The 24773-nt window shown below is 37.9% G+C and overlaps 1 protein-coding gene across 3 annotated transcripts in view; it reads left to right on the top strand.

Moving 5' to 3' along the window:
- RELN (reelin) overlaps positions 1-24409 on the top strand; it is a 372425-nt gene extending 348016 nt beyond the window's left edge. The window contains exons 56-65 of one of the 3 annotated variants that reach the window (XM_036429655.2): positions 398-640; positions 2443-2618; positions 5892-5965; positions 7002-7163; positions 7883-8040; positions 10237-10456; positions 12837-13034; positions 13707-13805; positions 18898-18903; positions 23304-24409. In XM_036429655.2, coding sequence (XP_036285548.1) covers positions 398-640; positions 2443-2618; positions 5892-5965; positions 7002-7163; positions 7883-8040; positions 10237-10456; positions 12837-13034; positions 13707-13805; positions 18898-18903; positions 23304-23400 — 1433 coding nt within the window. In that variant the 3' untranslated portion in view covers positions 23401-24409. Of the gene's footprint in view, positions 1-397; positions 641-2442; positions 2619-5891; positions 5966-7001; positions 7164-7882; positions 8041-10236; positions 10457-12836; positions 13035-13706; positions 13806-14800; positions 14885-18767; positions 18904-23303 lie in introns of those variants that run through there. The other 2 variants (XM_036429657.2, XM_036429656.2) reach the window with 2 other exon arrangements.
- Positions 24410-24773: the final 364 nt, after the last annotated feature.

Below are 24773 nucleotides of genomic sequence, written 5' to 3'. Positions count from 1 at the left end.
TCCAGTAAACCACAAATTGCATAGAATTGTAATGGCTATATTTTTTAATAATAGCAGTTCTTGTCTAAAAGCATGCAAAACGTGGATGTTTCTCATTATTCATGAGGAATAATACATATTAGGAATCTAGCACAAACTTTTAAAGGCAAAAAATATATCATGTTTAGAGTTTTTATCTTTGGCCAAGTATTTCTTAATAACCTTCCCTTCATAATCATCAGCCTCGTGTTGCAATAATATTTATAAGTGCAGAGCCTTTCCATTAAAGTGAATGAAATAAATTCTCATTGCCTAGTTGAAGACTTTTTTTCAGAAGCTTGCAGTAACTGCAGAACACCAGTGGTTTGTGGGGATTTTTCCCAGATATGTTATTATGCTGATTTATCTGTTGTTATAGGAATTACTTGGACTTTGCTCCATGAGATGGATTATCAGAAATACATTTCTGTTAGACATGACTACATACTTCTTCCTGAAGATGCCCTCACCAACACCACTCGGCTTCGCTGGTGGCAGCCTTTTGTGATCAGCAACAGACTTGTGGTCTCTGGGGTGGAGCGTGCTCAGTGGGCACTAGACAACATTTTGATTGGTGGAGCAGAGATAAATCCCAGTCAACTGGTTGACACTTTTGATGATGGTAAGAAATAAGACATTGAACAGTCTTTCCTGTGAGCTGTTTGTCTGTGTTTTTGGATGAATTACTATAAGAAAATTTAGAACGGTGCCTAGCATATATTTGGTGTTCAACAAATGATACCTATTGTTTTTCCCCATAGTTTATCAATCTTCAAGGCTGGTGGCTTGTTGAAATGTCAACTGAGAATTTAATAAATCCTATTAAAGATGAAATGTATAGCTCCAAATAAAATTTGAAATTTTAATACCCCAAAATAATTTTAGTTTCTTTAGGAATTTCTTTACTGTAGAGGTATACATTACATTGAGTTAAAAGTATACCAAGAATCTCAAAAAATAGGCAAAGGACCTAAATAGTCATGTTTTGAAAGAGAACATAAAGAAGGCCAAGAGACATATGAAAACATATTCAAAGTTGCTAATCATTCGAGAGATACAAAGCAAAACAATAATGAGGTGCCAATTCATGCCATCAGCATGGCTATCAACAACAAACAGCAAGTGCTGGTTAGGATGTGGAGTAAAAAAGGAACCCTCGCACAAAGGTGGGAATGCAGACTGGTACAGCCACTGTGGAAAACAGTATGGAGTTTCCTCAAAAAATTAAAAATGGAATTGCCATTTGACCCAGTAATATACCACTTCTAGGACTATATCCCAAGAAATCAGAAACACCAATCATAAAGGATATATGCACCCCTTGTTTATAGCAGCATAATTTAACATAGCTAAGATTTGGAAACAGCCTCAGTACCCATTAGCAGATGAGTGGATTAGAAAGCTGTGGTTCATCTACATGATGGAATACTATGCCTCTGTAAAAAAGGAGAAATTATTACCATTTGCAACAGCATGGATGGAACTGGAGATCATCATGCTAAGCAAAATAAGCCAGTCAAAGAAAGATAAATATCACATGATCTCACTTATTTGTGGAATATAATGAAGAACATAAACTGATGAACAAAAATAGAACTAAGGTCATGGAAGCATCAAATAGACTGTCCAACCTATGAGGGAAGATAGGGTGTGAGGGAGTAAGAGATCATCCAAAGGACTTGTATGTGTGCCTACGAGCAAAACCAATGGACACAAATAGTAGCGGGGTGAGGGCATGTGCTGGGGGGTGAGGCAGCTGGGAAGAGGTCAATGGGGAAAAAAGAGACTTGTGTAATACTTTTAACGATAAAGAATTTTTTTTTAAATATACCAAGAATCATTTTGCAATGGTAAAAGTCACCCAGACTAGCAATTACATTTTATTTTTTAATTTATCTTTATTATTGAAAGTATTACAGATGTCCCCTTTGTTTTTTGTTCTTGTTTTTTTCCCATTGACCCCTTCCCTAGGCCTTCACCATACTATTTCCTGTGTCCATGGATTATGTATATGTGGAACCTAATGATCAAAATAAACTGGCAAGCAAAATAGCAATTACATTTTAAAAGTTGGGTAATCGTTTTAAGTACCAGTAGTTAATAATCTTTTCTAGATTTGATTTCCCAGCTTGGATTTATATTTATAGCAATTAAATACTGTGTTTCCCCGAAAATAAGACATCCTCCGAAAATAAGACCTAGCGCATGGAAAGATAAGATATCCCCTGAAAATAAGACCTAGCGCAACTTTGGGAGAAAAAAATTAATATAAGACACTATCTTATTTTCGGGGAAACGGTAGAATAAGAATACATCTTAAAGAGTAAATAGAAAGCTAGAGTATAAGATATTCAAGTAATTCAACAATAAGCCAGTCAGCTCAAGAGAATAACATGCCATATTCTTTCCAATTTACCTTAACAGAAGGCACTTCCCATGAAGAAAACTGGAGTTTTTACCCTAATGCAGTAAGGACAGCAGGATTCTGTGGCAACCCCTCCTTCCACCTCTACTGGCCAAATAAAAAGAAAGATAAAACCCACAATGTGCTCTCCTCCAGAGAGCTCATCATACAGCCAGGGTACATGATGCAGTTTAAGGTAAGGGAAGTGGCCCTTCCACAAAGAGGATGGCATTATGTTTGCGAGAGGGGATGTGGAGAGAATGCTTATTTGGGCAAGGATAAGGAATTGATTTATTTCACTCATTATAAGAGACTTTATCTGATGAATAAAAGAAGTAATATTTCACAAAGTTTTTATCAGATAGGATTATTGGAGCATATATAAAATCTATAAGTATACTGGGACATAGCAAAGAATGTAACTGTATCTTTACATCTCAGATATGTAATCTTGAATTTACTTTTCCAAACCTTGGAAATAGTTGTCTGTGTGTGTGTGTGTGTGTGTGTATATATATCTCCCTTCCTCCAACCCTCCCTCCCTCCCACTTTTCTTCTCTCCTCCCACTTTTCTTATTATATACCTACTTCATATATCAAGCCACTTTGCTTCTTTATTTATCCTTTTTTATTATTTCTTTCCATTTTCCTTTGTCTCTTACTTCCAAACACAAACCTATACATTAGCCCAGTTGCAACTTTCAAATCCTCAAAGATTTTTAAGGACTCACAAATCTTTTAAGTGCATATTTATAAATATAGAAGGATGTGAGGGAAGGCATAGAAGATAACAGTCAGATAGAGAGAAAAAAGCAACATCAATTTATCAATTGATGCCTATATTATTGCAAAACACACTAAAGGAAAGGACATTACAGAAATGCACTTTATTATTAGATCATTTTAAAGACAAACAGTTGTTCTAATGCCCTTATTTAAAGAGATGTGCTACAATGATGGTTAATAGTAAGAGTTCTTATTAGCAGAAATAAAAATGTACTGATAGTTAGTAGAAGAAATATAGACTTGTTTAAGGAATAAAGAGTTTCCGTTTTTTAAGATGAAAAAATTCTTCAGATCTACTAGAAAAAAAGTATTCACTCTTTTTTTCTTCAACTCCATGTTAACTCTCCTTCAGAGACCAGAGGGTGAGGCAAGCTCCCCAAATGCTACCATTCCCTCAGGATTATCTTTAACATAGGGGCATGAAGGTTGTTCGGGGTCATAGGTCATATCCAGTCATTCTAATCCTTTAAGAATAAGGGTTTCCTTCTACCTAGCCAATATCAAAATCATCATACTTGATTAAGTTGACTGGGACCTCCTCTTTTGCTGCCTTTATCAACCTGGTACTAAAGAGACTAATGTTTTTTTCTCTTACAAAATCAATTTGTTAAAAACAATTGTCTCCAGAAATTTAATAAAGTATCACTAAAGCTACATTTTTAAAAGTCACCAAAAACTTCCTAAACTCTACATCTGATAGCTTCCATTCATTCCTCATCTTTCCTTTTCTCTCTGTGCCATTTGGCACTGCCGTCCCTGCCCTCTCCAAGCCATTCCCTTTGGCTTCTGGGTTCTCTGCCAATTCTGTTATCTTCTTGATACCTACTTCTATCTCCTTTTTAACTCCTCCTCTTCCTTCACCTCTCTAAATGTCAGCATTTCCCAGTACTTCTCAGCTTTCTTCTTCCACATAGACATTCTGCCATGGGAAATATCACTCATCCCTGGCTTCAGGTCTTAAAGATATGACCAGCTCTCAAATCCTCATGGCCAACCTTGACTTGGTACCACAATTAATTTAGTATTTTAATAGCTTGTGTACATTTTCATACCTTTGTTTTGTTGGCATCTCAACTCAACATGGCTAATAATGAATTTCATATCTTCCTTCCCCATACCAACTCCTCTTACTGATTTCCCTGTTTCTATTAATGGCACTACCTTTCACCTATTCACCAACTTTAAATTTTAAAGTAGTCTTTAAAATTTTCACATCTAATCGTTCACTGTATTTTTTCATTTGAATTTTCAGTGTTCCTAGCACCAATCCCTTTTGCTCTGTTTGCACTGTTACTACCTCCATTCTGACCCTAATAAACCACTAGTCCATTAACTAGACATCCCACCTCTAATCTCTCTCCACATTCACGTTGATCTTTCTAAAGCACAACTCTGAGTGCATCATTCCACTGTTCATAAACCTTTAATGACTTCTCATTAACTACCAAATTGAGGCCAAACACCTCAGACTACAAGTCAATCCTCCTCCTACCTAACTGTTTTTCTCCTATCTCTACCTCTCACACTCTTTTCATGCTTCAGGGGCAGTTCACATGCACCCAACTTGATGATGTTTTTATTAAAACATATTTTATATATAACATATGTAAATCCATGTTGTATAACATAGTGATTTGATACATTTATATACTGTAATATGATTGCCATTATAGCAATAGTTAGCACCTCTATCACATCATGTAATTATTATTTCTTAAATAGAAGTTCCCCTTCATATGAAGCAGCACAGCATTTTATTTATATCTTTTATGATTTTCATTTTCACTATCAGAATATATTTCATACTCTCTCTGAAGCCAGAGTTATTTTATTCATGAATGTATGGCCTAAAATTTTTATGACTAACCTTCTCCAAAAATAACCCTGAAATAGGACTTGTTGATTAAGTAGATGATTAGGACTTAAATTTGAATCACCAAATTTTTATTGTATTTGTGCATTATTGATTATTCAAATGCTTAAGCATAAGTAATATGCAAAACTTTTATTCATATGGAAGTGGAAAAACGCTGAGAATGAATTTTAGGTCATTAAAAATTGCTATTTTAAATTATAAATAAAAATAGTAGCATCAAGGATTAGGATATCAATGAAAATGTTTTGAACCAGTAATACTTTGAGTTTCTTTCCATTAATTCTTCTAATATAACTTCCCTTTTGGCCAATTTATAGTCTCTAAATTTATGATTAATATGTTATATTAATTAAGTAAATAGGAATAGTACTTATTTAACCTTAATTCTCATCTCCATGCAAAATTGCATGTCTTTAGCTGAAGTCAAAAGAATGTATTCTTGCCAAAACCGATTTGGCTCAATGGATAGAGCGTCGGCCTGCGGACTGAAAGGTCCCAGGTTCGATTCCGGTCAAGGGCATGTACCTTGGTTGCGGGCACACCCCCAGTAGGGGGTGTGCAAGAGGCAGCTGATTGATGTTTCTAGCTTTCTATCCCTCTCTCTTCCTCTCTGTAAAAAATCAATAAAATATATTTAAAAAAAAAAAAAAAAAAGAATGTATTCTTTGTGTTCTGGCAGACTGCTCTGTAAAAGCTCCGATGAGTGTTTTTTGACTAGTAATCATAATAAAGACTGATGGGATTTCTATTTAATGCAGACATTATTTAATCCTGCCTGGTTCACATTGATTGTTTGTGTTTTTTTAGATTGTAGTGGGTTGTGAAGCCACTTCTTGTGGTGACCCTCATTCCGTGATGTTGGAGTACACTAAGGATGCAAGGTTTGTGAAATAATTGTTACATTTCCTCCAAAGCTGAGTACACAGTTCAAATGGTTGTCTACTTCTAGGGCAACCGTTTACACAAGAACAATATTTTGTATTAAAAGTGTCAGCTCCTGGCAGAAACCGGTTTGGCTCAGTGGTAGAGCATCGGTCTGTGGACTGAAGGGTCCCAGGTTCGATTCCGGTCAGGGGCATGTACGTTGGTTGTGGGCACATCCCCAGTACCGGGTGTGCAGGAGGCAGCTGATCGGTGTTTCTCTCTCATCGACATTTCTAGCTCTCTCTCTCCCTTCCTCTCTGTAAAAAATCAATAAAAATATTTAAAAAAATAAAAATAAAATAAAAGTGTCAGCTCCTGTGTATTTCACATGTACAAATTTCATGCATATGAAATTTACACATCTTATTTCACATTGTTTCTTCAAATAAAGGAAAGTCTATTTTTATACTAGGCTGCAGCAAAAAAAAAAAAAAACTTTATATTTTAAAATAAGTAAAATACTACATTTGTAGGACAAATGTTGCTCATTTTCAACCAACCTAAATGAAAATTTTAGTCAATGAGAGATATGAATATACTTTGGCCAGTCACATCTCCTAATCATAGTAGCCAGATCGAATAAAAAACTGACACAGAACAGTTACCATCAAGGGGTGCTGATAGGCCTGACTCCCACCACCACATTTTAAGTTATAGGGAGTTGAGTTTGGTAAGACCAAGAATTTTGTCAGTCAACTCCAGGTAAGTTTCTGGTAACAATATCAGAGAGAGGAAGCCATTAGAATTCAGCACTTTGAATGCTATTATTTTATTCTGTTCTCTGTAAATATATTCATCTGCTTGTAAAGAATTAGAATAGAACTTGTGTGCAGTTATTTTCAAGTTTCTTTTTGGTGTCTGTAATTATAAATATGTATAAGAAATAGGACATTGAAATATCTTATTTTAACCCAACCCAAAGCATTATGTCCACATTAGACAGGTCATATATTTTTCCTGAGTTGTCTAATGCAACCTCTTTGGTTTCTGCAGATCTGATTCCTGGCAGCTGGTCCAGAGCCAATGCCTTCCATCCTCTTCAAACAGCATTGGCTGTTCCCCCTTCCAGTTCCATGAAGCCACCATCTACAATGCTGTCAACAGCTCGAGCTGGAAGAGAATCACCATTCAGCTGCCTGACCATGTCTCCTCCAGGTAGGTCGCACACTAAGGAAAACTTTGCAGGATTACCTGGCAATCCCTACCGAGCTCAAACAGTGAGCTGAGAGAAACAGTTAATGAGGCTGGAGTTTTAGTTGTAGCCTTAGTACCCTGTCCCCTCTTCTCTCCTTCCCCTCACAAACCTCTGCCTCAAAATGGGAAGAAATAGGAAGAAATAGGAAGAAATTAGGTCATAGTGTAGAGGACTCATAGATCTCAAATTTTCTTTGGACTAAAGACCATTACACATGCCAAACTCATTCATAGGCCCCAATCACAGATCCTTAAAAACCTGGATTTGGCAGCATATCTCCCCCTGTGTTCTGTGCTCCCAAAGGCTGCACTCAATCCGGATACAAACAGCCTCTGGGGTATGCAGTGTTGGTCGGGTTATGAAAATTCATTTTACTCAAAGATTTAGAAAATGATAAATCTCTGTAGGAAAAAAAAAATGGGCACAGGCTAATGGACTAGAAGAGAAAATACACAGAAAAAAAAATTTAGAGAGGCACAAACTTCCAAAATAGTGTGTTGGGGGATATTCCCAACGTTTGAGGAGTAGACATTCACTCACCTCTGTGAGCTAGTGCTTATGGGAGAAGTTTGGGAAGCCCTTTTCTCAGAAATAGTCCCCATTGCCACGGTCAGAGGCTGGGCACAGCCATGGGAAATAGCAGCCTCTGAATGCCTCCTGTTCTCTGTGGGACTTTCAGTGCAACACAGTTCCGCTGGATCCAGAAGGGGGAAGAAGCTGAGAAGCAAAGCTGGGCGATTGACCATGTGTACATCGGAGAGGCTTGCCCCAAGCTCTGCAGCGGGCACGGGTACTGCACCACCGGCGCCGTCTGCATCTGCGACGAGAGCTTCCAAGGTCTGGACCCCGGGCTGCCATTTTCAATCCAGGAGAGCACGGTGTTCTCCTTCTCTCAGCACCGATACAAAGGCCCTAGGAAATGGGTAGAAACTCCAGCCAGAGGGATTGGGGATAGATGACACACTCTGATTACAAAGTTCTTTATCTTTGGAATGAATCATCAAGGATAATTCCATGCTATGTTCCTTGAGGTATTTTTTTCACGCAGGTTTTATCCACTCAGGAATTCAATAGGTCCTCACCTTTCCCATCTTCCATACAATTCCCTGCTTCCCATACTTTATTTCCACTCTGGACCTCTCTCCTCCCTGGCCTAGCTGCCTATCCGTGGCTACTTGGCCAGTATTCCTTCTCTCTCTTAGCCTCTCCCAACAGCAGCTGCCACTGCCCTCCCAAGATGTAGCTGACAATTTAAGACATTCTGTTTCCCAAGTTACTCAATCACGAAAAAAGATTTTTAAAAAGCCTTCATAACTCAAAAAGAAGATTGGGGGAAAAACATTTTTACTGCCTGAGTTTTTAGGAGCTGGAGTATCCTTGGGACAGAGTAGCTCCTCAGCTCCTGACATCATCAAACATTGCTCTGTCGGCCTGCAGTCCTGCTGTCCTCTAATCAGCAGGGGTGGGGGATGTCTGGCCCAAAAATCATTTGCTCTGGCCCTGCCAAGGCAGTCGCAGACAGGACTCTGAATTCAATAAATATAGGACCTTTTTTCACAGCAACGGAAATTTATATTAAGTGAATTATATTAAGTGAATGATGTTAAAAATATCCAAACGGCCCTTGGCAGAGAAAGGCTCCCCACTCCTGGGAGTCTAATGCAATATTTCTGCCTCTGTTGTTACAAAGTTCACTTTATATAATCACTGTTTTATTCTCAGAGCTTAACTCTTATCATATAGCGATGCTCAAGAAATCTCTTCTGAAGGAATCCTTACTTTGTCTTATGCTTTGCTAGTTATACCATGTCCACCAATCATTTGGCAGAGTTGTTTAGTGTTTATGATATTCCATAAGTTAGCTAATTATAGTCATTCCCACTTTACAGATAAAGAAACTGAGACAAGTGACTTGCCTAAGGTCACAGAGCTAGTAAGTGTCAGAATAGAGGCTGATGCTCATGTTATTTTTCCCAGTCAGCCTTGCTGTCTATCATACTGAGAGATTTATCCAGCGGGGGGGCCAGAGTTTTGCAACTTATCCAAGTATGCAATGAAAGAGGCCAGAGATTTGAATTCTGGAGTAGAATCTAGTAAGATTTCTTGGTTGATGCTATTTCCTTGCCTGCAAACAAAATGAGTGTGATTAATGTAGGCTGCTGCATATCTCTGATATTAGAAATTACTTAGCGGTCATCTTTTTCACCTGGTTTCATTCCTGCTGAGACTGGAGGATCTGGCTGTGTATTAGCTGAGGAATTTGATCTTGAGGCAAATGACAAAATCAGATGTCTCACAAGGAGTCCTGGATGTCTGGAATTTTCCCTCGCCCCTGATCCAGCAGAGCTCTGTGACCTTTTCATTTTAGACTATTGTGGGCATTTCAGAAAGTTGGGCTGTTGAAATCAATAGGAAATGTACTATCTTATCTAATGTGAGTGTTTCAGCTCAGTGGTCTCTGAGAGACATGTCCAGTTTACTCATTATGCATTTACTTATCCCAGCTTCACGAGTGAATGTCTTGTACCTGCTGAATATTGGGCTAGGTGCTGGAATCCTATGATGAATGAAATACAGACTCTGCTCTGAAGAATCCTCAAGTATAGGGCTAGAAGAACAAGAATATGATTTATCTTATTTTCTGCTGCAGAATCATGCTAGGGGGAAGATATTAGGCTGGCCTCTCATGCCAAGAAGGAAGCTCCCTACTAAGACTCACCATTGGTCTGTATGCAGGCCCAGCCAGATGCTGTGTGGTATTTAAATATGGGTTCACATGAGCAAGAAGTAGATTAGCAACTACTTATTTTAGTGAACACTGACTCAGAGATATTGGGGTTTATTTCAACAAAGTTAGCCAATAATTGCTAAAATAAAAGGGAAACATTTATTTCAGGGAGTCTATATGTGCTGGGTATTTTGTCATTCTTTCAGCAACAACAATGGGTTAAATATGAGATTGAATACTTGTTCCTAATCTTTGGTCATTCTGCTTGTTGCCGCTAATTTGTGCACTTAATCCTCTCCTTCTAGGTGATGATTGCTCTGTTTTCAGTCGTGATCTTCCCAGTTATATTAAAGATAATTTTGAGTCAGCGAGAGTCACCGAGGCAAACTGGGAGACCATTCAAGGCGGAGTGATAGGAAGCGGCTGTGGGCAGCTGGCACCTTATGCCCATGGGGACTCGCTCTATTTCAATGGCTGCCAGATAAGGCAAGCTGCTACCAAACCTCTGGATCTCACTCGAGCCAGGTAACCAAACCCCCGTGTTATAGTTCACACAAGGCTGGTCATCGTCCACTGTCAAATATGATCACAAACTTAATGACGCAGATGTCACCAAGCTGTGGAAACCTACGTATCATTTGAATTTGGTATGAGGAATCATTGTGTTTCACAACTCAGAACTATCCTTTGCTTAAGTTTATTGTACAATGACCTTACATTTCTTCCCATACTGAGTAGTTTGGTCATAGGCATAGCCTAGAGAAATGGCCAAATATAAAAATTGATATCAAATCAACACATTGCGCTTCTTGAACTTAGACAGCATTTTATGTCCATTATATTTCAATAAAGTTGAATAAGTAAATAATAATCTAGGGATAATCTATATAGATAATTTGATGTCGACCATTGCAAGTATATAAATTGTGCACTGTGGTAAAAAAGAAGGAATTCTTACCATTTGCAACAACATGGATGGAGCTGGAGAGCATTATGCTAAGTGAAATAAGCCAGGCAGAGAAAGATAAATATCACATGATCTTGCTCATTTGTGGACTATAATGAACAACATAACTGATAAACAAAAACAGATCCAGAGACAGAGAAACATCAGTCAGAATGTCAAACCTCAGTGGGAATGTAGGGGACGGTGGAGGTAAGGTGGGGAGATCAACCAAAGGATTTATATGCCTGCATAGCCTAATAAATGGACACAGACAACAGGGCGGTAAGGGCATGAATGGGGGTTGGGGGTAATGGGGAAATAACAACACATATATAATGCCTTTATCAATAAAGAAATCTTTAAAAAATGTAAATGTATATGTAAAGTAGACTTGCAGTCACACAAACATTTATCTATATGCAGCATATGTAGTTACATTAGCTAGAACGGATCATGGATGGGTGGATGGGAACTTTAAAAATTCACATGCTGTAGGAGCTGCATATTAATGCAGAATAAAGTAGACAGAGACTGTGCAAATCGACTAGGGAAGTGACAGAGAAAAAGAGACCCCAGGGGCTTGGATTTCCTTCCCCATCTGCCCTTCCCTGCTCAGCCACCTTAGCCAGAGTGAGCACAGCTTTTTGCCTGTTTAATTCAAGAAGGGTTCCAAGGCTTTTTAAAGGTTGTTAGAGTACTGGGTTAAAATAGTACTTGAATGCTGAAAACTGTTCAGTAGCTCTAAGTATATTTGAAAATTAAATATTTGGTTAATAAGAATGTGGGTGTTTTCTTGAGGTTTTTCACTTTGGAAAATATTAGTAATGTATTTTCAGAGGCAGAAAGGTGGGTTTAGGGCCTTCAATATGATAAACAATCAAAATATAATAAAATTGATTCCTATATGGTAACCGTGGAGATGCCAAAAGTTGGTGTGTCCCCCAATCCCATTTTTTCCTATCAACAAGATTTAGTTAATCTAAAAGCAACTTGATTTTTTTCTTGACCCATATAGAGCTACAACTATCTACTTTGTTAACAATTATACACCATGTTGTACAGATAACTTTGTTTTAAATTAATGTATGTACTTACAAGTCTTAAGTCTAGTGCTTTATTTGACATCTACCCTAATTGGAACTACTCTTTCATCACTGAGGATAGATCTCTGTTTAAAAACTGTGTCTTCTATGGGCAAGGTCTCCTGTGAAAATCAAAAGGACATGCCTGTCAGAGAATAGCAGGCGTGGTGGAGAGCCTGCATGTCTAACGCAGTGGTCCCTCTGCTCTGATCTCCAGAGTCCTTTCCTAAAATAGCATGATGATTTGTTCTTGTGTAGATGCTAGTCAGTTTGCAGCTACTTGTAAAAGAAGCATGTAGCATTCTTGTCCTCTCCATGTCCTCAGTGCCTGTTTGGCACCTTTCAGAGAATAGGAGTTTCAGTTGAAATACTAGAACAAGATTTCCAGCATTGTGAAAAAGAGGACAGATCTTTGAAAGTCAGAATTGCTTTCTTTGTGTAGGAAATGAGCCTTTTTGAGATTATCTTTTATATGTATGTTGTAAAAGATAAACTAATTTTACCATTAATGTGATTTAATCCTAAGACATCTTATGAACTAGGGATTATGGACTTTCGGAGCAAAAAATATTTTTTTAATTAGAAAATACAACTCCTTTAATACTTCCTGACTTCTTGTTTAAAGATGATTTCCCCTGCCCTGGCTGGTTTGGCTCAGTGAGTAGAGTGTCAGTCTGACTGAAGGATCCTGGGTCTGATTCCAGTCAAGGGCACATGCCCAGGTTGCAGGCTTGATCCCCAGTAAGGGACATGCAGGAGGCAGCCGATCAATGATTCTCTCTCATTTTGATGTTTCTATCTCCCCCTCCCCTTTTCTCTCTGAAATCAATAAAAATAAATATTTTTTTAAAGATGATTTCCCCTGTATTTTTTTCAGCAAAATCATGTTTGTCTTGCAAATCGGGAGCGCCTCGCAGACGGACAGCTGCAACAGTGACCTGAGCAGCCCGCACGCAGTGGACAAGGCCGTGCTGCTGCAGTACAGCATCAACAACGGGATCACCTGGCACGTCATCGCGCAGCACCAGCCCAAGGACTTCACACAGGCTCAGAGGGTGTCTTACAACGTCCCCCTGTGAGTGGCCGGAATGGAGAGGCATTGTCTCTCACAAGATCCCTGAGAATCAGAGTTTGAGCTAGACATTTGAAGTTCCTGGACCAACACCACAAACATAATGGTGGCAGAGCCAAGACTAACCCAGATCTCCCAAGTGGTGTTACTGTTTTCTATGAGAATAACAGATAGAAACTGAAGCAAGGCCTCGGACAAGACAGGAGAGAACATAACCGCCATGCTTTTTTTCATATTTCCCTTCCTCTAACCAGTATTTCTAGTCCTGTAGAAAAACAACACTTATTTCTGCCGGGTACGATTAATGTGAAATTTTCCAAAGGTGGGCAACTATGTCACTTTTGGGTAGCTTTTTGTCACCTTTGTACCCCTGGCTCCTAGCACAGCGCCCGTCACACCGAAGGCACATCATGTTTGTTGACTGAGTTGCTCTTCCCATTGCTAGTATAGGAAGGGGAGTTAGGGGGAGAGATATACACGTATTGCAAGTCCTTGAAGAGCGAATAAAATTTAATGCTTCTCAGATGTGTCCTGTGACCTAAGCAAATCTGAATTCCATACCTCAAGTTTTGTTGATTTAGATTAGCCTGTTACGTGTGAAGTCTGGAAATCACACACCAGAAAGGTCTCTGTTTTCTCATGTCTAACCTCTTTGCCCTTCTGTCTGTGACCCAGGGAGGCACGGGTGAAAGGAGTTTTATTACGCTGGTGGCAGCCACGCCACAACGGAACAGGCCATGATCAATGGGCTTTGGACCACGTGGAGGTTGTCCTGTGAGTATCTGATCCGGAGCATCCCCTGTTCACTTTAGAAAGGCTTGAATTCCTTCGATATGACATGCTCCTTAACTCAGTAAGAGCTGTTCCTGAAGAGATCCCCTCGGGATTTTGGCTTACACTCTTCAGCAACTCAATCTGTAACTCGAGTCAACGTGAAATAATAAAGCCCCCAGTGTAACTGAATGTCCCTTAGAAAACGCAATAAGCAAAAAGTTTAAGAATTTGACAATAATAGTTAAATTGGATCAAACCAAGTCTCCAGGTAAATGGGAAACAATGTCTTCGCCAGATCTGGATTGCCTTAGAAAATGGAATGAAGTCCTGAAAGGGAAAGGATATGTATTGGCTAACCTGCAGAGTATTACGAGTTACTGTTTTTTTCCGGCGTATAAGACGACCCCCTAATTTTTACAGTTAAAGCATAGGTTTAGGCCTATATCTGCTGTATAAGACTACCCCCCACTTCCGAGGCAACACCAGTTCTTTTTTTAATAGACCGCCTCTCTGACTCTGGCCAATCTGAGCAGGCTTTTTACTAGAACACAGTGTAGCTTCGGGTACTGAACATGTATAATTTGCATGCATAAAAAGCCTGCTTGGATTGGCTGAGTTAGAGAGGCCGTCTATTAAGAAAAGAACTGGTGTTGCCTCGGAAGTGGGGGGTAGTCTTATACAGCGAATATAGGCCTAAACCTATGTTTTAACTGTAAAATTAGGGGGTCATCTTATATGCCGGAAAATACGGTAATGTGCTCAGTTACAAGCACCTTCTCTGCCACAGATGCCTGAGGCTTTCTTCCATGTAATGACACGGTTGCAACTAGAACAAAGAATCTGAAGTTTCAAATTCCTCCTGACCAGCCCCAGCACCTAACAAGGGAAGGGTGTTCCCCGTTAGTTTCTCCCATGTAGTAAGGTTGGCCCCACTGTCACCTGGCCAGGCTGCCTGTTGCACAGAGAGATGACTTGCTTTTTCTCTAACAATCTAGTTCCTGTAGAACTGGAATGCTTATGTCTCGACGGGTTCGGACTGATGGCTCCAAGTTGTTGGCAAGGAGAGGCGAATCTTCTCGGTAGATAGGTTCAAATGTTCATTCTGTTTACCAAATCGATAATGAAATCAGCCCCTTGGCTGATTTCAGTCATTTTGAAAGCAAATTTATTTAATTGATTGGTAGGAAACCTACCAGATTTGTTTTCTTTCAATCATAGCCATGAGCTGAATTTCTCAGTCTTGAGTTAGCCTTCGTCTTAGTTTTCACTGAGGCACCTGCTTGCATGGCATCCATATCAACCCCCAAATCCAAGAGCAACCCGGTCCCTACACAAGCCCCCACTGTGCGCTCTGCTGCTTTGGACAACTTGCTGGGCTCTGCCTCCACAAGACAAAGTTGAAGTTTCAAACAACGGTCCAGACTCATTTGAATCTATATATATGAGGCTGATGTCTTACTTAGATATTAATTTCCTCAGACTACATTAATCCAGGAGAATAGAATAACCTGGTTTCTAAAATGAATACATATAAAGTAAGGCCAGAGAGCGATGTCCAAATAGACCAAAAACCATCCCGAGAGCCATTCTGCCCTGCCTACATTTTTCAGAGCAGTGCTTCTCAATCTGATTAAACATTAGAATCCCTTAGGGCTCGGGCAATGTCCCTACGGATGTCTTGATTTTAATTGACCTGAGTATCAATCCTTTTTTAAAGCACCTCGGGTGATTCTAATAAACTGCTTCAGAATCAAATTTAGAGTCAATAACCACTTTATATCTTTCAAGTCTCTTGCCAAGACAGTTTACACTAACGGGGCTTCCTGTGCCTGACAAAGCATTGCCAACTCCTATGGAAACTTAAAAACATAACAGTCCTCAGAAGAAGGCAGGATGCTAGTTTCTTCCCTTAGCTAGACGTTTTTTCACCTGCCACCCAGCCAAGCAATCGCAGTTATCTGTCTTGGATTTCAGAGGTGTATCATCACCGTGAGTTCCTCCCTTAGACTACAGTTAAAGAATACATGGGGTCAAAAGTGCAAATATGCTCCCTGGTAGGAAATAACCCTTCCAAGTTGGAGGCAGAACTCTGTTCTCTGCTTCCTGTGGACCTGCTGCCTAAGTGGCCCTCAGAACACCAGCATCACCACACAACTCCCAAGGAAGTCTCGAATACCTGGTGTTGGTTCTAAGTTTTATAAGCAGCTGCCAACATCATGATATTATTACAAGAATCAAGTTCAGATGGTATGAAATCTATCATGTTGATCACACCTACTGTTTCTGGTGTTTTTCTGGAGCAATAATCGGTATTTGTAAAGATTTCACTTACTAGTACATTCCAGCTCCAGTATTTTAATACTTTGAAAAAATGTGTATCTCACCAGGCACCTTTCTGCTCTTATTCTGCAGGGCCCTAAAACATTTCAATGATAAGAGAGTATTGCCACACATACACTGTTGCGTCATTTGAGTTTTATTTCTGCATCTTTTTTCAGAGAATAATTTAAATAGTATAACTTTATACATATCACCATATCACTGAATATATATATATATATATATATATATATATATATATATTACATATATAGTTTTAAAAGCAAATGCTAGCTCTGTAATGACAATTCAAAAATTTGTTAACATTAAAGGACTTTATTTTTTCCCTCTTTTGGAGAGACATGAAGTTGAGTTCAATAAATGAGTTGTTTAAAAAATACAATACAAAGAATATATATTTTCAGAAATATGTCTTTGATGTTTTGCTCTTGCCTTTGGAGTCAACTGTATACTTTCAAAGTATTTCTTTCCAGAAGCATCACAAAAAGTTTTTGAAAGTATTCACTAATTAATTTGCCATTGGTAGCTATAATTCATTGATTTTATGGGCTTAAAATAAAAGGAAAGTTGCAGAGAATTCCAAAAAATATAACAAAATAATTTTCCAGAGTCTTTCAACCAAATGAGGCACAAAGAAGCTAGCCAAAGCTCATGTCATTATTTACAAATATTACTAATTTTAACTTTGCTACCACAGATGTATATTTAGAAATAGAGAGAAGGAATACACTAAGAATTCCTATTAATTCAAAATATTCTCTCTATTGCCCTAGCCAGTTTTGTTCAGTGGATAGAGCGCCTGCCTGCAGACCGAAGCGTCCTGGGTTCTATTACAGTCAAGGGCATATGCCGGTGTTTCGGGCTCAGTCCCCAGTAGGGGGCATGCAGTAGGCAGCCGATCAATGATTCTCTCTCATCGTTGATGTTTCTCTTTCTCCCTCTTCCATCCTCTCTGAAATCAATAAAAACATATTTTGAATATGAATATTCTCTCTATTCACTATACTTTTATATAATAACATTTAGTTCTATAAATTAGTAATATTAACTCCTCAGGTGTGGAGGGGGAGGGGACTTGAGGTCCATATCTGAAGAGGTACAAGCCCTACCTAATGAGACACACTAATATGAATTTGTGACTAGTGATTGGGAGGGATACACTTTTTAAATGTATGTCCTGAGTGAAGACTGGCCTTAGTCTAGCTTTATTACCATAGTTTCACTATTGTGCATGTGCACCAAGTACACATGCTAAAAGTCCTTAGAGAGAAAAATTGGTCATGCATGGTATCTTGAATGTAATCTCAGTACTGCCCATATTAACCAAGAAGATATATAAATTTGATGAGAACAAACTTAGCACTTTTGAAAGTATTTCAAGGTTTAGGAATTCATCCTAAATGAACAAGATAATACTTTATGTTTTTAATTTAATGTCTTCTTTTAAAATACTCCCTATGGAAGGATTTGAGTTTCATAAATATGGATATACAGAATGGCAAGCCCCTCACCCCCACCCCGCCATAAAGATAAAAAAGTCATTTATGCTTGATGCTTGTTTGAGAGAGTAATCTTCCCACTCTGATGTTTTTCAATAAAACCTGCCCTTGAAAAGCACTTCGCTAATCTACCATGGAACAGATGAACCAAACTGACAGGCCACTTTTTTCCAGCCTCACTAAGCTTACAAAAAGCCTTCCCTCTGTTATGTCTGAATGATGAAGCATAACACAATCATTGACAATCAAGTGTCAGAAACTTAATCTCTCTGAATTCATTTGCTAGTGTAGAACATTTGTTTTTCAGTAAATGTTTGTGAATACATTTGGGCAGATCCCTCACAAGATCCATGCTGGTGGGATCCTTCTTAGGATAAAAGTGAATTCATTGTTTTAATGTTTTTGCTGGGCACTCATACTTCTATCCTAAGAATCTTCCTCACCAAACGATGCATTTCATTCACACATCACATTTCCTGTGTACATGTCTTAAGTCACCAGCTGTCATGTGTATAATGGAGTGGGCCAATTTTTTGCATGTGTATCCTGAAAGTAAATTACTCAGTAAGGAGTTAGCCTGTGTGAATTGATTTACAAAAAAGTAAATTATTACCACATTATTGAAAATTGAAAACCAATATGTTGCTAACTATGATCTTAAATGCATTTATCAGATTTTAATAATATGTGTTCCATCATGACCATTCCTTTATGCTATTCATTATCAAGATACTGTCATATTTTTGGCACAAATGATTTATGGAAATGAGCATATTACATTTATTGTAAAGCATATTTGTCTTTTACTAAATTGGATTGTTATCTGATATAGAGGATTTTATATTTTTGAAAGCCCATTCCTTAATATATTCAGGAATAAGTATTTTCTAAAATGTAATTAATTTAAAACAGAAAATAAAATTAGTAGTGATTATTAAAACAGTACTTTCATATTTATATTTATATGCAACATTTATGCCAAATGTAGTACTATAGCTACATGTACCTTGACATATGGTTATGAGCAAATATTGCATGTTGCATTACATAGAAAAGTTAAATATATGTATATATTAGGTATAGAAGAATAAGGAATAACATCTTTAATTTTTATTTTCAAAAGAGATGAAAAATCCTATATTGCGTCTAAACCTGATCAGACTTTTATGACTAATCACAGTGCTGCATGCATTGAAAGGCATTTTTTAACTTGTGTTATATTTCATTATTTGCTGTCATTGGTTTTCCACTAGAGTAAGGTAAGTCCTGTTAGTAATTATGGGGTACTGTTTACTAATAGTTTCATCATTGTACCTACGTTAACTGAGAAGTTTTGTTGAAGACCTATGCAGTTGAAAAATATATATATATGAAAACGAAGTTACATGTGATATTGAGACATACAGGAACTTTTAAAACCTATATCACGTAGACTCAGAGTTCAGTTGCATTATGGTTATTCTCAAATGTAAACAATATTGGGCACAATCAGCATTTCTTCATGAGGAAACAACTTGACCCTGAGCCTGGGACTGTATCAGGTGCTCTTGAAGTGCACACAATTCATATATTCATTACGAGGGGAAAGTGAAAATAAAAAATGTGGGCAAAAGAGCTAGGGGCCTGATTAAATGGAATGTCTTCTAGAAGATCAGGTGTGCTGCAGCTGCCTTACTTCTCCATTCTAATCTAAGTTAATGAATGAATTGGCAGAAGGGGATAGATCTATTCTTAATATTTGTGAGTTCTAGGTTTTTACCCTTAGGTAAGATTGGCCTTCTTTCACATACATTTATATGTGTTCCCTAATGGAGATACTTAGGGAAGAAGGTAAAATGTTTATCCCTTATTAAACACTTGCAGATTATGCTACAGGTTTTCATTTAAACCTTACAACTCCCTGAGGTACATGTTAATAAATGTTATTTTATTTATCAGAGAAAATAAATATGAAATCTTCAACATTAGTGAGCCATGTGAGCCTACACTTACGTACATGCACCCCCCCTCCCCCCGAAAATGCATGGCCTTGAGAATGTGCAGCCTCCTCTCTGTAAGGGAGTCTCGCTGATTGATTTAAACAGCAGTGTTCCATCTTACAGTCACCAGTATTTCTCCGAAAGATATGGCAGTCCTCTGGGTTCTCATTTCTGCATTTATGTAAAGCATTATTTATTACATCATATGTTTTTATGAGAAATGGATTAGTTACTGATCAACAAAAGTACCTAAATGGTCTGTGAGCTCAAATTATGTTTCCCAAGACTCTGTCTTCTCCATTTCCTTTAAAAATCTATTAAAAATCAATTGAATTTTTTTCACAATAATAAATGACCTAAGATAGTAACAGTTCAAAAGAACAGAGTCACTAGTTCTTGAAAGATCTTGCAATATCCATATTTCCTGTGCAGAAATAGGGAAGAATCCAATAATCTCATATGCCATCTAAGTCCCTAAACTCCCTAAACAGAATTGGAAATTAAAGTTCGCATTTCCAAGAAGTCATTGGTATTCATTTTCCCTTCTTTTAATGACTTACTCATAGTAGAAGAATTTTAAAACAGGCCTAGTTCAGCCATAGCCAAAGCAAATTGATGTCAGTTAGCACGGTTGATATGTGTCAGGATGAACAACATCTGCTTTCATTGGACATGTAATAAAAATTACTTTCTCTATAATGCAGTGACAATATAAATCTTTAAAATTCTACCACATGTTATTTTGGTTACAAGGTTATCTACAGCAATACATCTCTGTGTATCCAAAACAAAAATAGGCTCACAGATCTGCTCCACACAAAAAATAAACATGAGCTCTTTAAGCTTAAAATTTCCCTCGTGCCCAATCCTGTAAGTTAAACAGTTTAGAGGCCCCAGTAACTGTTCAATAACCATGTCAGTGTATGAAATGGTTCTAGAGGCAGATAGCATTTTGGCATAGCTTGCCAGGGTGCTTGATTTTAAAAACTTATAAAACTGGAAAAATCTGCTTCATTAAATTCCAACCTAACTTACTCGGAAGATATTTATGTTTCATATACAAAATTACTAGTCAATTTTGAGGATGCTTTGAAAATGTGGCCATTTTTAATGTGACTATATAAGCACCAGAAATCTATAGCAAATGCTGTGTGCATATCAACATTTGCAGGGATCCAAAGATATGCTGCTGATACATAAATTTATATGAAATTCATAAGTATCCAATAAATCAAAATGCTAGATTAGATATAAGCTTCTACACTGGGCTGATAGTAGAGGTATTAAAGATCTAAAACCTGCTAATATTTATTTTCTCACATACAAAGATGAGGAATTTAAGTCAGTCCATAATACATAGTGATATGGAGAAGTTGCTCTAAAGCCATTAATCATGCATGGCAATTTTTGTTTAAATGTTCCTTTGTTCCATTGAGATAACTAAACATCTTGAATGTTCTGAGTTTATCTTTTTTTTTAATGTAAAATATTTTAAATTCTCTTTGAGTACCTTATATCTTTAAACGTGCTTTCAACAGAATAATTGTCATTGCTTTAACTTTGCAGTTATTCCTTATAGTTAAAGAGTAATGCTATACAACAGGAATCCAATCAGTAAGTCATCAAAAGTTCAACAAACATGCCTTGACCATGACCATGCTGTTGGTGAGGCAGGAGGCTCAGGCTGTGGGGTGGGGGTGGGGGAAATTGAGGGATAGGCTGCCACAAATGTTTAGTCATGGGGAGCCAAATTGTCTCCATTCAAAGCAGAAAATAAGCACTAGGAGTGTTCAAAGTAGAGGCGGGGGGCAGGGAGGAGTGGAATCACTTTTGGAGGGGGTGAGCAATTAGTAAAATGCCATACTTGAAAAATAAGTAGAAATTTAGGAAGTGATGTTGAGGTTGGCAACTGATGCAGGTGGAAGAAGTTCAAGGTGAGTTTGGATAGAGCAGTCTGTGTAGGGATAGGGATGAGGTATAGTAAAAGAAAGACTTGAGAAACAGAACAAGATTAAAGGTGTAGAAGATTTGAAATATCTGGCTAAATTGACTTGGATGTTGCCCCATAGACAAGAGCATTGTGAATGCCTTTTTAACAAGGTAAAGCCGGAATTTGAGGGGAAGTTTACTGAAACTTGTGTGCAGAGCCCATGCATGAATTTGCAATTACAAAATAGTCACAGGGATGTAAAGTACAGCATAGGGAATCTAGTCAATAATATCGTAATAACTCTGTATGGTGCCAGGTGGGTAATAGACTTATCAGGAGGACTGCTTCATAAGTTATATGAATATTTCACCACTATTCTGTAAACCTGAAACTAATATAATATTGAATATCAACTGTGATTAGAATTTTTTTTAATTTTTAAAAGAAAAAAAGGCATTCGGGAGGTCCTGCCAAGCGGCACTTCAGCATTCCAGAAAGATTGGAACAACAGGCACCTGCTCCCCAGTTCCCTAGCAAATGTGACATTATCACAAATCATAAAACATTTGCCAATCCAAAATAAAATCCACTGTATGTATGTGTGGGAAGATACACACACACGTACATACAATTACACAATCAATGATGCTTTCTTAGTATTTTGTGATTTCTTTTCAGTGGTGTTTCCTAAGGGGGGACAATGAGGAGGCTAGTTCAAACCACTGTAGTAGCTCAGGGAAAGGGCCCCAGGTGACCTACAGTGCTGGCGGGGGAACAGCTAGTGCCAGTCCCAATATTTTGTGCCTAAAGAGGTAACAGGATTCTTTCTCATGACAGACACCTGACTGGTTCAATGCATTGTCCTTTTTACATAGAAGCACTTAGTAGATAATGATCCTTTTTGAAATATGTTTTCCATACCGAAACAGCTGTCTCTACCAGTTTTGCACAATTCCCTGCAGACTCCTAAAATCCATTTTCAGTATTTTTACCAGATTCACACCTAGTATGTATGAATCTGAGTATGTACAAACAAAGGGGAAATATATGCATGCAAAGATGATTACACATTTCATCACACTTAGTTTCTTATGATATGTTTTCAGTGGAGTGTCTCTTTCATAAGGTGATATTTACAGAATATGAACCCAGCTGCTTATTCTTTATTAAAGAAGGTAGTGGAATCCAACGTTCAGGGGGAAACTTACCTCTTCATTTGCCTCGAGACTGTGTAAAATAGGAATGTCAAGTTGATTCAGATAATAAGTTTGTTTCTGCCTTAAATGAAAATGTTTATTAAAGGAATCGAATTATGTTTCCTACTTGTGAAAAAAATGGATTTAAATAAGGTAATGGGTAACAGCACATGTTATCTCTCAAGTGAAATTCACCCAAATAAATGTTTTCAGAAAAGATTCAAGAATAAAAAAGCTTAAATCCCCAATTTCAGTTTACTCCTGCTATGAATCAAAAGAATTTGCCTTTTTTTTTTTTTAATTTGTTTTTCTGGTTTGGAGCTCACTTATGAATAGAAGGGGGTTTCTTCAAGGCCAAAAGCAGAGAATACAGATGTCAGAGTTCACTTGTTCTGTCCCAGGGTGGCAGTGTCATCATGACCTATTAACCTTGAAATTTTTCACATTAAGATATCAGGGTGACTTAGAACTTAGACTGGACTGCACTCTCAGGGACTGGACTTAATGCTCTCTCTCCTTTCCCTCTCTGCCTCTGTCCTTCCTGCTTGCAACAGCACCCGCAAACAAAATTACATGATGAATTTTTCACGGCAGCATGGGCTCAGGCACTTCTACAACAGAAGACGAAGGTCACTTAGGCGAAACCCATGAGGAATCAAAACGTTTCGTTTCCCTTCCAACATGTGACGCGTTGCTTTTCCTTCTTTTAAACCTCTCACTGCACCTGAGACCAGGAAACTCCCAGGAAGGACTTGGGGATTCCCGGAAAGCCCTTCTCAAGACCGAGTGCCCACCACTGTCCCACACTGTGAACTAATGCTAAGTGACTTATTTTCTCATCAGTAAGTGTCTTCATGTTAATGTGTCCGTGAAAATGGTGATCTGTCATCATATCAGTTACAGTGGCAGTATTGGAAATAAGAAATAGTTTAACAGGGGGAAAAAAAGTTTTAAGCACAAAAATTTAAGAGATTTTTTTTTTTTATGTTCAAAATGGCATTTAACATTCTTGGTCACAACGCTATTTAAGTGGACTGTATTTCAGCTGTGTATCATGTTTTATATGATTAAATTATCATGAGTCCTTTAATGTATTCTCTTCTACTATATAACATGGACACTGTATTTACTTGTTACGTTGCAATATTTTGCTGCTGAATTTCGAGCTACTTATATTCTGCAGAAAATTCTTTGAAATACCTACTCGAGAAGATAGTTGTAAAGATATTGTACCTTAAATATACTCCTTAAAAATGTATGTTGGTTTAGCGTTGTTTTGTGGATAAGAGAAATGCTTGACCTTGAAATATTTTCTACTTACAAATTGTGGATGAAAACCCTGTCTCCCACAAGGGAGTTCCCATTTCCTTGTCTAAAGGTTTCTTTTAAATGTTCTGTGGCTGATTGACCAGGAGTAAATTGCCATCTTGTGTCTGTGGTAACAGAGTGATTTGTAAAACAGTGGGTGTTTTCATTGTGTTCTCTTTGTGGCTTGTTTTTTCTGCGGGTCATACTCCTACCTACTGATGAAGTTGTATCAACACCAGCAACATTGTGATGGACCTGTAGCCCTGAACTCTGTATTAACTTAACTAAAAGGGTACACTGTAGGGTGGACCTCGCTAAAAGCCCATGCTTAAATAAAATATGTTCAAACGCCGTCTGAAGCTCATTTGTGTTTATTGAGTCTTAAAGTTTGTATAGGGTTTGTAAGCCTGGTCAAAATTGCAAAGAACACTGTCAAATATACTTACTGGTGTTTTGTTTCATCTTTGAGGATGGCAAGTCTCTGCAGAAAGTAGTGTTTATATCAGTAACATGGAATATGCTACAGTATCAGTTATATATGTAAATTCACTATGACCCAGCTACTTCTAGCCATTTATCATAGAGAACCCCTTAACATATAGACACAAAGAGATGTATGCAAGAATGTTAAGAGCATCGCTTCTCTGCCTTTTGGCAAAGATCAAGTGAAGAATGTTAACAGCAGCATTTTTTATAAGTGCAAATAATCAGAAACA

This window comes from Pipistrellus kuhlii, unplaced genomic scaffold, assembly GCF_014108245.1.
Source record: "Pipistrellus kuhlii isolate mPipKuh1 unplaced genomic scaffold, mPipKuh1.p scaffold_m20_p_10, whole genome shotgun sequence".
Lineage (NCBI taxonomy): Eukaryota > Metazoa > Chordata > Mammalia > Chiroptera > Vespertilionidae > Pipistrellus > Pipistrellus kuhlii.
The sequence above is the reverse complement of the archived record's forward strand: the minus strand, read 5'-3'. Positions and strand labels throughout refer to the sequence as shown.